The following is a 14,931-nucleotide window of genomic DNA, read 5'->3' as shown; positions in this document are numbered from 1 at the left end:
GTGCGAGAGTGTGACTATGAGGGTGTAAACAGGAGAGATGAGTAGGTGTGAGTGAGCGCTCAGGAGGCAGAGGCAGACACCTGGAGGGTCCTGGTCAGAGGCCAAGGTGCCCACCAGCAGGTGCCAGCACCAGGCAGGAGAATGGGCTCAAGTCCTGAACTTCCAATGGAAGGTTGATGGGAGATGATGCATAGCTGTATGCAAAGCTTAAAGAAAAAAGAAAGAAACATCATCTATCCAGAGGACCCAGGACACACAGGCACAGCTGCTCCAACACCCCAAACGGCTCCTGCCCTAAGGTCCCCATGTTGCCACGCAGAAGGGAACAACATCCTCCCACCCTGGTGGCTGGGAAAGCACACCCCAAACTTGCTGGCAGGCAGGGTGGGACAAGCCTTGGGCTGGGCCCCTCCTGGGTGCTGGTTCTTGCCTTCCCAAACGGGAATCCTAACAAGATCTCCGCCCTCACCTGTGGGAAAGCCCAGCTTGCAAATTCTGACTTTCTGCAAACAGGTGTACACAGACACCTGGGGACTAAAGAGAAAACAAAAACTGAACCAAGTGTACTGGACTGCAGCCCGTGCTCCTCACAGATCCCCCACGTTGTTCTTAAACACGAATTAATCAGAGCCCCACTCGCCAATGCCAAAGAAAAAACAAAGGAAGAGAGCGCGGGGTCCAACTAACCGTCTCTGTGCATTTCACCTGTAACACCTGTCCTGTGGATTAAGTTCACAGCAGGTGAACAGAAGCTCGGGATTCTGAGTGACCAGGGCACGAGACAAGGCCAGCCACAGGAGCACACCCAGGGGCATCAGACCTCCTACTGCAGGAAACAGGAAGCACTCTCCTGGAAGGAAGCAGCCCAGCCCAGGAGTAAACAAGAAGCCCGGTACCTGCGTGGGCCACATGTGCTCAACGGAGCACGGCCACCGCACACCACCAGAGGACACCTTCCTCGTGGACCTACCCAAGGTGCACTGTAAAAGCACAGCAGTCTGAATCAAGCCTTCCCGAGCTTTCTCCCGAGGTCCAGCATGTCCCTTCCCTTGAGCGTGGGAGGTAAGGGGGGACGGGAAGGGTGGAGACCTGCCACGCACGCCCGCTGGCGCAGAGGCAGTGCAGAAAAGGGCATCTGCTGAACATCAGGTATTTTGCTGTTTTTCCTAACAAGCACTTTTGTTTTAACCCGGGAGGTAAATTACTCGAGTTTAATTACAAAGCTGTCTTCTGAGGCTACATCCAATCAGCAAAGTAGAGAATTTACAATCTGAAAAGACTGAAAGTGTTCTGAAACACCTTTTTTCAGGGAAACAGATTTTCGGTGAGGTTTATGGCACCTGCTTTCACCTTCTGCCTCTACGTAGACCTCTCCACATCCCATCTATCGCCAGGCCTGTCGGTTCCTCCCGGGCTCACTCTCCAATCTGCTCACCCTGCAGAATTCATTCCACTTCTACCTCCATTCAAATGCACAACATCATTTTTGCTTCAAATAGTCCAAGAGCCACCTGAGTGGTCTGCCTCCTCCCCGCCCCAAAATACTTCCCAGGGGCCAGGGCCTGCCTTTTAAACCCCCAGATCTGATCTGATGGCCTTGACCCACAGCTTAAACTCAAGTCCAAACTCACTGGCATAACAGACCTTTTGCAAATGGGCCTCCGCATTCCTCTACTCTCTGCCCAACACCACTTGCTCCCTCTCACACCCAGCCACCAGGCGCCATGCCTGGGAGGAACACACTCACCTGGCGTGTGCAGGTGAGATCCCTGAGGGCGGCTCTCCTCGCAAAGTGACTCATGCAGCACTTACAACACCCCCCACCCACCTGGCGGAGTCCTCATGTCTGTGACACGCTCCTTTTGCCCCGTCTTCCTGAAGGGAAAGATGCAAATGCTACAGTACATCGTCCAGACTCAATCCCAGCAGGATTCAGACTCCAATCAGATGCTGAGACTGGAACACCAAACAGGGTTAGGGGGTGAGGTGCAGAATGGAGCAAAGATGGGGTGCCCCCGGCTCCAAGCCAAGGGTGCAGCCACAGCCTCCTGGTCCAGCCTCGGGGTCGGGCCTGCTGTGGTGAGCTATCCCCGTCGAGGCTGTTCCTCCAGACCCTTCCCACCTTTCTACAGGCACCTGCTTCCCCGTACTAAATCCTTTCTGCTTAAAATAGGTAATTCCTCTGTCTACAATTGACCCCAACAGACCTATTTAACTAGTCTTTCTCCAGCACTCAATGGGAAATACACAGACAATGGACACCGCCTGGTACAAACACAGCATCTGGCAGAATAAATACTCAGCGGACAGACAGAACTGAACACGGAAAACTAACGGTAATAAGAACAGAAAAGCTGTTTTAGAACCCTTGATTCAGAATCACTCACAGGGATACAAGATGATAAAAATCAAAGACACTACTTTTATCTGCACAAGTCCATTCCAGTTCCCCAGGAAAGCCAACCCTCCAGAAGAAAATCACCATGTTCTCAGGTGGGCAAGAAAAGCTGGCCCCGAGAGAAGCAGCTGGAACACTGTGAGAACTGTGTCTGGCTGTATGAGGACTCAGTGGTGGAGCTGGGGAGATGGGAAGAGGCAGCAGCCTGGGCCCAGCCCCCGCCGGCCGCTCTGCAGGTCCCGGGAGCTGGCACATGACCTCTCAAGGCTCCGTCTTCACCTCCGTCTCAGAGTGACAACGCCTGTCCCGTCGGGCACTTCGAGAAATTTAATGTGTTCACATGTGGGAAAGCACTGTGAAAACGCTAAAGTGGGACAAATGCCCAGACTTCTTAACGTCAGTGATCTCCTTTTTAAGGGGCAGAATCTCAGAGAGTCATTCACAGCAGCAAATGCTGCGGCAACTGACTGGGGCTCCACCCCCAGGTCCTAACCTTGGCTCTCCCAGCTCTCACCATCCAGCAACCACAGAAACTCCAACTAACTGGTCACTTACAACAGGAAAGCCCTCTAAAAGTAGGATGTTTTCATCCCACTCCTGAAACAATGCTTTCTAGAGCCTCCTCAGGCCCCACGTTACTGTGCGAGAGGGGAGAAACCTGGGAGCTTGCGTGGCCTCCTCAATGTGGCCAGTCTCTCTCCACCTTGCCAGCTGCCTCCAGCTATAAGCTTTTCTCTCTGGACACACAACAGTTAATGCATCTCCAGCACCCCCTCTTCTGCCCTTCCACTCTGCAACCTCTCCTTTTCCAGGGCAGTTGCTTCCCTTCAAGAATGACATGGGAGCTGGATTTTCATTACAAACGAAATGTTCCTCAAAGGACTTTCTCTGCACTACTGCGGGGTTAATTCACATACTGTAACAAGTAAGTGAAAAGTCTAAATGTCCACACTGATAAATGGCTGCGAGAAACTGGCCTTGAGAGACTGTCACAAACACAAATACGGAAAGTGAAGCTCTGACTCTAACTTTTGGCCAGTGCTCAAAAAATGAACACAATGGCGGGAAGCTCGACACACCCTGGACCACGCGCCATGACTAACCCAAGGGCTCCCAGACTCGTCCCCCGAGCATTTCAGACATCAAGTCACCTGTCCTGAGTGATGGGATTACAGGTGATTTTAATTTTATCTTCAAAACTGTCTGCAATAACAAGTTTTTGATAATTAAGAAAAAGACAACTTTTTAAAAAATTACTTAAGGCTGACTTACACACAATCATTTCCTGTTTCAAAACAAAGCTGGATATCCCTTTTTATATATGGCTTAGGAAGTGACCATACCAGGGCTTCCAAGTTATATAAATACACATGAACTTGCATAACTGCATTCATGGAGTCAAACCGTCCTAACCACACGTATTTCTGTAACAGACAGGGAGGCAGGAAAAAAAGTAAATGAAAATGACAGTTCAATCCCCAAGATTCAGTTGAAGTCTCATTTGAAGTATCTGCCAGCAAATGATCAGAGTCTGTGGTTCAAATTATCAAGACAGAGAATCTGATTGATTGGTCAATGCCCTGGCCAATGAAGGCTCTCCCTCTGTGCCAGGTTTCTCTCCTCATCCAATGGGCTGTGGGCCATGAAAATGGAACAAACATGACCACCTAGCCTTCCAGGTGGGCAGCAGCGACAGTGAAGGGCCATTCTCCAGAGAAGGGAGGCCTTTAGACAGGGCAGGCAACGACACATGCCACTGCACAACTTTATCTCCCAACGGACTTCCCAAACAGCCAGCTGGGATTTGTCACACCTTCTGCTTTCCCATCTCTAACCCTTTGCTTTATGTTACTCTACACGCTGAAAGGCCATTCTTCCTCCACAAACTTCTCTAAATCCCATGTTAACCTCCAAGGATCAAACCCAGTCTTTTCAGGAAAAGACTCCAACTCCTTTAGCCAATGCTGAGCTCTCCCTTCATGGAACTCCTATTGCTGCTAATAATTACTTATTCTCTAGTCATTTGAAGGAATCTCCTCTTCCCCCAAAACAGAATGCAAGGTGCTGAGGACACAGGGCCCCAGGCACATGCTAGATATCTAGCAAGTACTGGTCTTTCCGGGAGATTCCCATTCATTTATTCATTCACCAAAAGCTTGAATTTCTACTACTGAGTGCCCATCTCAAACCTATGAGACACACCCAATGATCAGGCACATGGCTTAGAGTGGGGCAAATCAGAAAAGAAGAGTGAGACATCACACACAGAAATGCAGGGCAGCTGACGGGCTCCCTCTGTGCCAGGCTTCTCCCTCATCCAAGGGCTGCGCTTCGTGAAAACGGAAGAGGCCAGGAAGGCGCCAAAAGTGAAAGACAACAGTGGGACCACTTTCAATGAGCAACAGCTAATAAAAATGAAAATATGTGCAGCTTCAGGTCCAGTCATTCAACTTTCAGGGTTATCCCCGTATCCTTCAAACTCTTTTGACTGTGACCCACAATGCCAAAGGGTACCTTATAATTCAGTACATTCACACATATACAGAGTTTTTATATAAACTGACACAATGGATTCACTAAACAATACTTACCATGTACAATAACACTGTAACATTCTTAATTTTTTTACTGTGGGTCATAACCCAATAAACTATTACTCACGGCTCACTAATGGGTCCTAAGCTACAATCAGAAAAACACCGTGGGGTTGGAGACACTTGTACTGCGGAGGGAGCCCTGTGGAAGCACGGCCACTGTCACCTCCTCTGTAACAGGGAGATGCCAGAAACTACCTGAGGGCTCACCGATGGGGCTGAGAATCCATGGTTCATTTATACAAAGAAACAGGGCACAGCAGTTAGAAGGAGTGATCCAGACCTATGAAATAAAAAAAGACCTCAAAAACAGTGCTTACTACAAAGAGTAACGGAGCAACCAAACATGCACATTTAAAACTCAAAAATTTAAAAAACACGTATTGCTTTTGGCTGCATGCTGTCAAAGTTCAGAAATACAAACCAGAAGGATCGTCATTAAAGTCCATCCTAGTGCCCATCTCTGGGCAGGAGAGAGAGAGGGAAGGGACTGAGAGGGGACACAGAGGGCCTCTACTCTATTCATGTTTTGTTTTAAAAGATTTCTGGGTGAGCAGCACACAGGTGTTAGCTTGTTCTTCTGACCTTCCTGCAGGTCCAGCTATTTCAACATAAAACTGTCTGGGTCTCATTACGTCACCGGAGCGCAGCTGCGGAGACACTCCTGTAACCTTGCCACGTGCCTACCCATCTCAGGTGACACTGGCAGGGCGCCTGAGTGAGCTGGTCCCAGTGCCGAGGACTGGAGACGCTCCGTGTTCCAATTCTGGGTGAGTCGGCCATCTGGGGGAAAAGCGGTGAGCAGCGAGTCTCCGACATGTCTTCTGAACATTTTCAAAGATCCCAATAATAATGGGTAAAAATGCGAAAAGATCTCAGAAAGAAAGTATTAATGGCCATTACTTTGTAACAGCACTGCCAAATTATTTTAAAAGAGTTATAGCTCTTAGTTATAATGCTCTCTACTTTTTAAATCGTTTCATTCAGGCAGGGCCAAAAAAATGAAAATAAAAACCCTAAGAAAGCAACTTTATTTTTAAAATAATAACACAAAACACCTGGGCCCCACGCCGGTCTCCGGATCAGCGGCTGCGTCACGACGGTCTGAGCGCTCAGAAGACACTGCGCGTGCACGGGTGCGAGTAATCTCCAAGAAACGCTCTGTCCTCTGAGGATTTTCTCCAGCACCCAGGGATCCTGAGCCGGCGTATTTTTCTGGGCGAGCTCCCGGGTGACGGTGACGCGCCTGGCAGAGGGCTCCGGCTCTGAAACAGCTTCCATAACAAGGCAGTCAACATGCCCAAGGGGCGGCGCAAACGCCAGCCAGCGGATAAGCGGAGCCCAGCCTTCCGCATCACGGAACAGTCGCAAGCTTCCAGAGGGCACAGCCACCCAATCAGAAGGCGGCCTCGTCCTCCAGCACCCGACTCGGAACCCACAGAGAAAGGGAGCGGGCGCCAAAGACGCGAGCGAAGGGCCCAGCGGCTTCTCCGCAGAGCAGACTCGGCACCTCACAGGCCCAAACCAGGCTTTCTCCCGGAGTTCCGCCTCTCTCCTCAAAACCCGCGCTGTCTAACATTTGGCTTTTAAATTTAGATTAGTTACAATTAAATAAAACTCAAAATTCAGTTTGTCAGTCCCACCAGCCGTATTTCTGGTGTTCAAAAGCTACACGTGGCCAGGGACTGCTGCACGGCAGAGCACAGAGAACGTTTCCTCCATCACAGGGAATTCTACGACACAGCGCTGACCCGAAGCGCCAATTTCATCACCACATTTTGCCTTTCGGTTTGGTTCTCAGGCTTCTACCCAGGCCCCCACCTGAGGATTACAATGCCTGCCCGGGCTGGACGCTGGCGGGGGCTGGAGGTCTCCAGGCCATCTAAGACTTGCAAACTGCCCCCTCCCATGGCTAAGAATCACTACTAGACCATGAAATGATTCTTCAAAATTCTGAGAAAGAATGTCATTCCAATTCAAACACAAGTGCTAAGCTACTAAGATACGAAACGAGATAAGGTAAAGTCAAGTCGCTGGGGCGACGGACCAGCCCTACTTCTCTGGGAGCTGCCCGGCCATACTGAGAGAATCACACATTTTTTGCCTGAGAATTTGGAGTTGGCAACAAAGGCGAGCTGGGTGGAATATGGCAGTCCTTCGAAGCAAGGAGATGGAAAAACAATCCCACCACCCAGCTCCAACAGCGATCGACTGAGGCGGCCTGGCTTCCGCTGTGGCCCACCCATCCACGCCCCTCTGTGCTCGTAGGTGACGGAGAACTCTGAGGAGCCTCTCGGGGCCCAGAGCAGCCGTACGTGCCCAGAGCAGAGGGCAGCCAGCGGCAGGGAGGGAGGGCTCCTGGAAGCTGCGAGGGTCCAGGCCTCATCCTGGGGGACGGTTACTAAGCCCCTCTGGGCCTCAGTTCCTTCCCCCGTAAGATGAGCGCCAACCTCATGAGGCTGTCGAGAGGAATACAGGAAACAAACCCATGAGATGCTGAGCTTGACGCCGGGCTGAGCGGAGAGCAGTAAACGTGAGCCCTCCTGGCTGGGGCAGGGGCTGTCACTGGTACTCTATCCATGGCCCAGCGGCACCATTTGCTCTTGGTTCTAACAGACACCCCAGCAACTTCTTCATCCTTTCTTAAAGCTAGGACAATCTGGTTTCACGGTTTCAACTTGGAAGGAAAAAAAGGAGTCCATACAAAAGAATACACATATACGATCACTACTGATGCTGTGGCTCACTATTACCTCTACTGCTATGCTTTTACTATTACTGTGACGACTGCTACTACTACTAGTTACTACAACTAGTTGTAAGAATAGTAACCACCATTTTTTGAGCTTCTACCCCATGTGAAGCACCATGCCACACCCTTTATAAGTATCTCACTGAATCCTCAGTCACTTCTAACGAGATTCTGTTATTTTTTCCACTTTACAGCTGAGAAAATAGGTCCAAATAATTTAACAGACTTGCCTAAAATCACAGAGCTGAGGAAAACAAGGACTGGAACCCAGGTCTGCCTGACCGGATACCCCATGCCTTGCACCACTACATCCAGCCCAGCTAAAAGCCTCCTGGAGCTAAGAAACTAGCCCCCCAACCTCAAAGGACAAGAACTTTGTATCACATAACCTAAAAGTTAAAAACTCCAAACGAACAAGGACCCTCACTGTTTTCCAGTGGCTATTTGACCCTCTTTCAAACGTGCAGTCTACCGTCTTTCCTGGGACTCCTCGATTTTCATTATCTATGATCAGCTGTTTATTCTGACTACAAGGGCCGCCCTCCCCTTGGACCCTCAAATAGTTCTTGAACTTGTAGGTGGGGCAGGAGGAGAGAGATCTTACATTTTGCCCCCTTTTTAAAAAAGCCATAAAACTGCAGCATTAAGAACCAAGGTGAGGGGGCCAGCCCCGTGGCTGAGCGGTTAAGGTCGTGCACTCCGCTTCAGCGGCCCAGGGTTCACTGGTTCAGGTCCTGGGTGTGGAACTACATGCCGCTCATCAAGCCACACCAAGGCGGTGTCCCACATAGAAGAACTAGAATGGCTTACAACTAGGATGTACACCTATGCACTGGGGCTTTGGGGAGGGGGGAAAAAAAAAGAGGAAGATTGACAACAGATGTTAACTCAGGGCCAATCTTCTTCACCAAAAAGCATACCTTTAAAAAAAAAAAAAAAGAGCATTAGCCACGCGGATGGTAGCCCTGGCTTCCCAGTCACGGCTTGCCTTTAAAAGAAAGAACAGAGGTGAGCCAGTCCCCTGTTTCTGGCTGGAAGATGTTCCCTCTCGTTTCTTCCTTTAGAGGCAGATGTTCTTAGCAAACAGCAAGCCAATCAGATTTCAAAGAATTCCAAATTTGTGGTCTTAGCTCCACCACAGACTATGCTCAAATGAACCAGCATTTCCATCTCGAGGACTTGCCTGTGGGGATGATGCTTCACTGACTGTCACCGTGACCCCTCTGCAACGAATGGTTCTGTGCATCCTCAGGACTCTGCCCACACGACACGCAAGCCTGGTTGTCTGCAGCCCGTTTCACAGGAATTGGGGGCCCCACGCATGCACACCCAGGCCGGGGCAGGACACCCCATGAGCAGAAATTACCCTACAACCTCTTTTCCTTCTCTCCACCCAAAACATGCACCCACTTCCATGCAACGCACAACAATGTCCAGAAGCTGGGAGGAGCATGAAGAGACAGACAGTTGCTCCCAGGATTTTGGGTTTCATGGGCCAGTAAAATTTCAGAAGCATGTAGTAGACTGATGGAGTTAAGACAATAATGACACTTAAAAGTAACCACCAAACACCACACACACACACACGGCCACACTATCTTCTATCACTACCATTTCACAATGAAAAAGTTAAAAACAAAAATGTAGACAGGCCAGAGGTCCACAGTAAAAGACAGTTCTTCCAAAGGAAAAAGAGAGTTAAATTTTCACATAATGACACACACACACAGGGCAGGAGAGGCGGCACACAGACACACACAAGACCTTATTTTCCTTTCTACCTCCAGATGGAAACCCGCACTCTGGCTGGTCCGTGCCCAGTGCCGGGCACAGCAGAAGTGCTCAGCCAGCATGGATGGCCCTCCCACCTTGCCTTGCCCAGCCCGGGAGCCCATCTCAGCCCAGGCTCTGCGGGCGATCCTGCTGGTCCCTCCCGGGTCCACTTTCCCAGCCAACATTCCCCAGCGCCCATCACACTCCTCCTTCCTAACCAAGCAGGAGGCCGGGGTGCCAGAGACCTCTCTGCACGTCCTGCAAATCCCAGACGGAACTTGTGCAAACTTTCTTCCTTGAGAACAAACTCTACTTCCTCCAAAACATGTCCTTTGAGGGGTTCTGTCCGTGTACACACTGAGAAACGTCTAGGTTCTCGTTTACTCAGTTAAAGGGGATTTCAGGGGCACAAACAGTGTCGCCCACGTACAAACCAAGTGATGACAAATCAGGAAGCACTTTACTATAACAGCATTAAAATTGGAACAACTCCCAGAGAAGAAATGTACGTTTGTGAATATGGGGAAATACTCTGCAAATAAAAAAAAAGTATTTCTCACATTTTAAACCAGTTACGTAAGAAAAGTCTGAGGCCCACCTAAAAGTGATTCATTTTCTGGTGAAGTGCTAGCCAGCAGTTCATAATAAAACCAAGTCCACCTTCGTAATACCGCCTTCTCCCAATGAATCAAACATTCCACGGCCAGAGGCGCAGGCATTAGTGAGGGCTGAGCCCTTCTAGGTAACATGCAGTCGTTGAGTGTGATGTGCTTTAGAATAGAGGATATTAGTAACTCACACCTTTACACAATTTAATTCACAGCAAAGTGCAGCCACGCCTTCCTAACAGAAAAAGCAAGACACAGAAAGCTTAGATGTGTTCACTAGCAGGATGCCCCTTTCTAATCTATGTAGGATCTGATTTTTAACTTTTTTAAAAACCAGCACTCCTGAGTCCCGTGCATTCTTTGGTAGCATTGATTAAAGGTCTGCATCTCCTCTCGGCATGAGATACTCGAGGGCACAGATGCTATAAAGCATCTGGCACAGGCTGGCACAGAGCAGGTACTTAATCCATGTTTGTAGAAAGTAAGAAAAAAAGCCAAAAGGAGGATGAGACTGATCCACTTTGCATTTCTCCCATTTATCACCACTGCAAAAGGTTTTACAACAAGCCCACCCAGAGACTAATGGGAGGTGGGGGAGATGCCCAAGGCTTGATTAAGAGGTAAATTCTCACAATCACCTAGATATACCCACAGCCGCTCATCTTCCCATTGAGAAGAATTTGGCTGGAACAGAATTAAGAGGAAAACAAAACGGGTCTTGCCTTCTCATCCTGGTACAACTTGTTGACGCTCTCCATCTGAAAGTTGTGGCTGGACTGGATTTTGTCAAGCTGCTCTCGTTGCTTCTCCAGCTCTCCCTGGAACTCATTCTTCTTCAGCTCCACAGCACCTCTCTCTGCAGCCGCCCTGCGGACCCTGCCTTCCAGTTCCATGATTCGTGTCTACAAGGACAGCACAGCATAAGGGCAAGTGTCGAGCCACCTCTGGAGACCAGACCACCGAAGCTCCCTCAGTAAAGACAGCATCGGGGCCCAAAGCCAGCACCAAGCCTTACCCACAGTGTGCTCCCATGGCTCGATCTTGTAGGCCAGTTGTCTAGAAGCTAACGCAGGTTTTTCTAGAGAAATGGTGCTACATGTGGAGGAATTCACTTCTCTGAGCTTCGGTGTCTCCCCTGCTTCGGTGTCTCCATGGAAACACACCTCACCCCTCAGAGGGGTTCTCTGAGGCTTAACCAAGCTAAGCAGATGAATGCCTCAGGCTTTACCTGGTGTGAGCCAGTGCTCAAAACCTCAGTTCCTTCCCCTGCTAACAGAGCACTTGACAACTCTGTACTGGACAAAATTTCTGAGAACAGATCCAGCTCCCCAACTCCAGACACCAGACCACATGTGCCCGGGGAACAGGGGCACCAGAACCCCGGGTAGCCAAGCCAGAGAGCAGGACCAAACCCGCAGACGGGACTCAGCTCCATGGCTGAGGGCCCCAGCTCCGCGTCAGAGACTGGGTTGGATCCAGCTCCCCTGGACTTCACCTCTCTGTGCCTCAGTTTGCCCGCCTATGAAATGGCAAAAGTAAAATCCCAAACTTAAAGTCTGTGTTCAAAAGAAGATCATGTATGTAAGGTACCGCTAAAGCAAAGTTATCTGACACTTGTTAAAACGGTAAGGGAAACTTTATTCAAGACTTCTGCAACAGGGGTCAGGACTGTGGCTGCAGGGAGAGGAATTGTGCTCAGCTCTGAAGACAGCAAAGGCAGGATTTACAGCCAACGAGTGCGGGGGCCAGTGGGGGCAGAGTATTAGGAGGAGCCATCGAGGGTAGGGGATTCTTGCTAAACCGGCCTCACAGGATCCTTGCTGAAGGCCAAGGGCTTAGACTCCAAGCATGAGGGATGAGGAGCTTGATCAGGTATCAGGGGTGGGGGATGACTTGGCAGGATTCCCTGCTAAGCTCGGCTGGGCAGGCCACACACAACCTGGGGGCCAAGACGGAGGCCTGGTCGAGAGGAGTGCTCAGAGAAGCCTGAGTTTGGTCAAGGAGGGCCTTTGTCACTGCCCAGCACTGTGCCTGACCCACAACGGGCAACAATAGATAGGAAAGCTAAAATTATCATTAAGTGATGATGATAAAGATTGCTACCTCTAAAAACATTTCTCACACCCATTATCCAAATACGTTTACACCACTACTCTTTGGTATGTAGTGTGAACTGGAGGACCAGAAAGAACTGTGGTCAGTGGACGTAAGCAAGCTGTCTTCCCAGAACTGGCCCAAATGGCTCGGCTGAAAATTAACTGACATGACAAGCCAAGAGGGATGTTCCGGCGCAGTCTAAGAAGGCTTGGGGGGTCCTTTCCCAGCCAAGAGCAGAGGTGGTGTGGAGCGTCAGGCCTGGGGCTGCGGCGGGATCTGCACACCCCTGAACCCGCATTACAGCGTCGCACACCACTGAGCAAGGTGCCTCACGACAAGTGACAAATCCCTCGGGCCCGCCACCCAGCAACATCACATACTCCGTGACATCCACACAGACAAGACAAACAGAACACCTGGAGATCCACGCTCCGGGAGCTGGCGATCCAGTAGTTGAAGCCCAGGACAATGATACAGGCCACCAGGGCAGCCAGCACAAGGGGCGGCGACTTCATGCTCCGACGCCCGTTGCCCAGTCCCCTCATCTCAAAGGCAGGGCTGAGGAGCTGCCAAAAGAAAACAAATATGTAAGCCTCAATGCCAGCCTTACCATGCCCAAAGCGGGCCACAGCCGCCACCACAGCCACAGAGAGGCGGCCTGCCCCCAGGCACGAGGGGCATTTCCTCCTGGAATCGTGAAGCTGGCCCTGAGGAAGAACGGTGGGCTGCAGTGGTGTGCGCCCCGACCAGGCGGCCGGCCGGCTCCCCGGACAGGCTCCTGGAGCGCAGGCAGGAGAGCACTTCTCGCACGCGTCAGCCTCCTCCTGCCTCCCCGCAAGGTCTGAGAATTACTTATCGGTCAACAGCAAGAACAAACATTAAGCGCTTCCATGTCATATTAAAGACAATCCGTTTCTCCTTATTAGCCAGAGGGCTTTGTGATTTCATTCCTAACAAGGGACGGTTTTGCCCTTTGACAGAATTAGGAATGACACCTAATTAACGTGTCTCCTGAGCAAAGCAGAAGTCATCCTGGAGGAGTGTGGCCTCGTACTGTGAGCTACCACAGCGCTCGCTGCTCAGACAGGGCCCAGCAGCAGTAACAAGGACTGGCCCTGGCTTCCTGTGCCACCTGCCCCCTCCTGTCAGAGCCTGGATCAGTGTGGGCACAGCGCAGAATGGCACACAGCACGGCGAGTAGGCAGAGACTTCGAGAGCTGCAGAGCACCAAGCTGCTTAAAAGAAACACAAACGCAGCTCACACGAAAGGAGCTGCTATCAGTTCCATTCACAGGCTTCAAGCCAAACCAGGCCTGGCTGGATACCAGCACTGGTCACTAAGGCCAAGGAAGTGGACTCTTCCACATGGCTCTGCTGAGCCAGATAAAACAGGACCTGACCAGAGGGAGGGCAGCGCACGCAATCAACGCTGTCCGCGCAATCAGCAGGCTGACAACACACACGCTTTCCTGCCAGGTGTGGCCAGCAGTGGGAGAGGCAGGAGAGAGCGCCAGGGACGCACCTTCCAGGCAAAGTTCCGAGAACCTGTGAGAGCTGACAGAGCTCTCACCCCACGTACGGCAGTCCTGTCAAAGTGTGTCCCGGGAGACGGCTTCTTTCTCAGCAGCCGGTACTAGGGTGGCAGCCGAGAGGGGCATCAACGAGCAACCTGGTGAATCACCTACAGTAAAGGCCACCAGAATTCCTACGTATGGAACAGACGGCGGAATCCAGCCTCCGCTGGCGCCTTCCTCACCAGCTTCTGGTCTCTCAGGATAAAACAGGAAAACAATGTTTCAAATTCAATTATTAGTTGATATCAGCGGGCACTGTACATACTAAAGGAGAGGAATGCTCAGAAATAATAAACTTCTGGAAGATTCTATAGGTCTACTAAAAAAGTGTCTCCACTGATTTATCGTATGTGATTTTGATTGCAAAAGTCCTTTTTATTCTTTTAAACTTTTTTTAAAATACAAAAGTATAAATACAACTAGGGAGAAAAACCACACAGAGTACACAGAAGTGTAAAATTAGAAGTCCCCCTCTTCTCTCTCCAAAGCCCGCCTCCTCCTCCAGCAGCTGGCAACCCTCGCAGGGCATCAGAACCACCTGGGACATCTTCCTGGAACACCGACACGTGAACCCCACTCCGCCTTCTATTCAGTGGGTTTAGGACAGCCCCCAGACATTGGTATTTTTAATCTCCCCAGGTGATTCTAATGTGCAGCCATGCTTCTAGACGTCATTCTCCATGTTTCTTCATGCATGCATATACAAGCATCGATACATATATTTTAATCCAAACAAGATCATGCATAGTGTTCTGTAATGTAACCTCTCAATAATATGTCTTGTCACCCTTTTCCTAGCAGCACAGTATGGTTTAGTCCATTCTCTTGAAAGGCCTGAATAGGGCATCACTGTTTGCCAGGATTTACTTAATCTCCCAGAGGGCCTTTCGAGGTTTTCAAGGCTTATTTCCAACAATGCTGCCACAAACACTCTCACATATCCACACCTGTGTTTGCAAATGCTTATCCAGGGGTACCATCCCTTATCCACAATCCTGAAATCCAAAATAGTTTTTAAAACCCAAAGAGATTTTTAAAAACTCATCCAGGAACAAGACCTGGCCCGACCTCAGATCAAGGTCTGATCAGAACTCACCTGAAGCTACCTAGTCTCTATCTTTCCCCCTCATGTGAA

The 14,931-nt window shown here is 50.2% G+C and overlaps 2 protein-coding genes across 6 annotated transcripts in view; both read right to left on the bottom strand.

Annotated features, from left to right (window-relative positions):
* Positions 1 to 14,931, bottom strand: part of GOLM1 (golgi membrane protein 1) — a 53,909-nt gene that overhangs the window by 30,328 nt on the left and 8,650 nt on the right. For all 5 annotated transcript variants that reach the window (XM_044757030.2, XM_014826960.3, XM_014826959.3 and 2 more), the window contains 2 exons: positions 12,639 to 12,788; positions 10,848 to 11,027 (listed from right to left, as the gene is read on the bottom strand). In XM_044757030.2, coding sequence (XP_044612965.1) covers positions 10,848 to 11,027; positions 12,639 to 12,767 — 309 coding nt within the window. In that variant the 5' untranslated portion in view covers positions 12,768 to 12,788. The remainder of the gene's footprint in view (positions 1 to 10,847; positions 11,028 to 12,638; positions 12,789 to 14,931) is intronic.
* LOC139041751 (uncharacterized) lies at positions 5,485 to 9,702 on the bottom strand. The gene is made up of 4 exons (XM_070496085.1): positions 9,526 to 9,702; positions 7,074 to 7,451; positions 6,051 to 6,564; positions 5,485 to 5,775 (listed from the first exon to the last, which is right to left on the bottom strand). Exons 1-4 carry the CDS (start codon positions 9,700 to 9,702, stop codon positions 5,624 to 5,626), a joined length of 1,221 nt encoding a protein of 406 aa, XP_070352186.1. The 3' UTR covers positions 5,485 to 5,623.

This window comes from Equus asinus, chromosome 23, assembly GCF_041296235.1.
Source record: "Equus asinus isolate D_3611 breed Donkey chromosome 23, EquAss-T2T_v2, whole genome shotgun sequence".
Classification (NCBI taxonomy): domain Eukaryota; kingdom Metazoa; phylum Chordata; class Mammalia; order Perissodactyla; family Equidae; genus Equus; species Equus asinus.
This window is presented reverse-complemented; position numbering and strand designations above follow the sequence as displayed.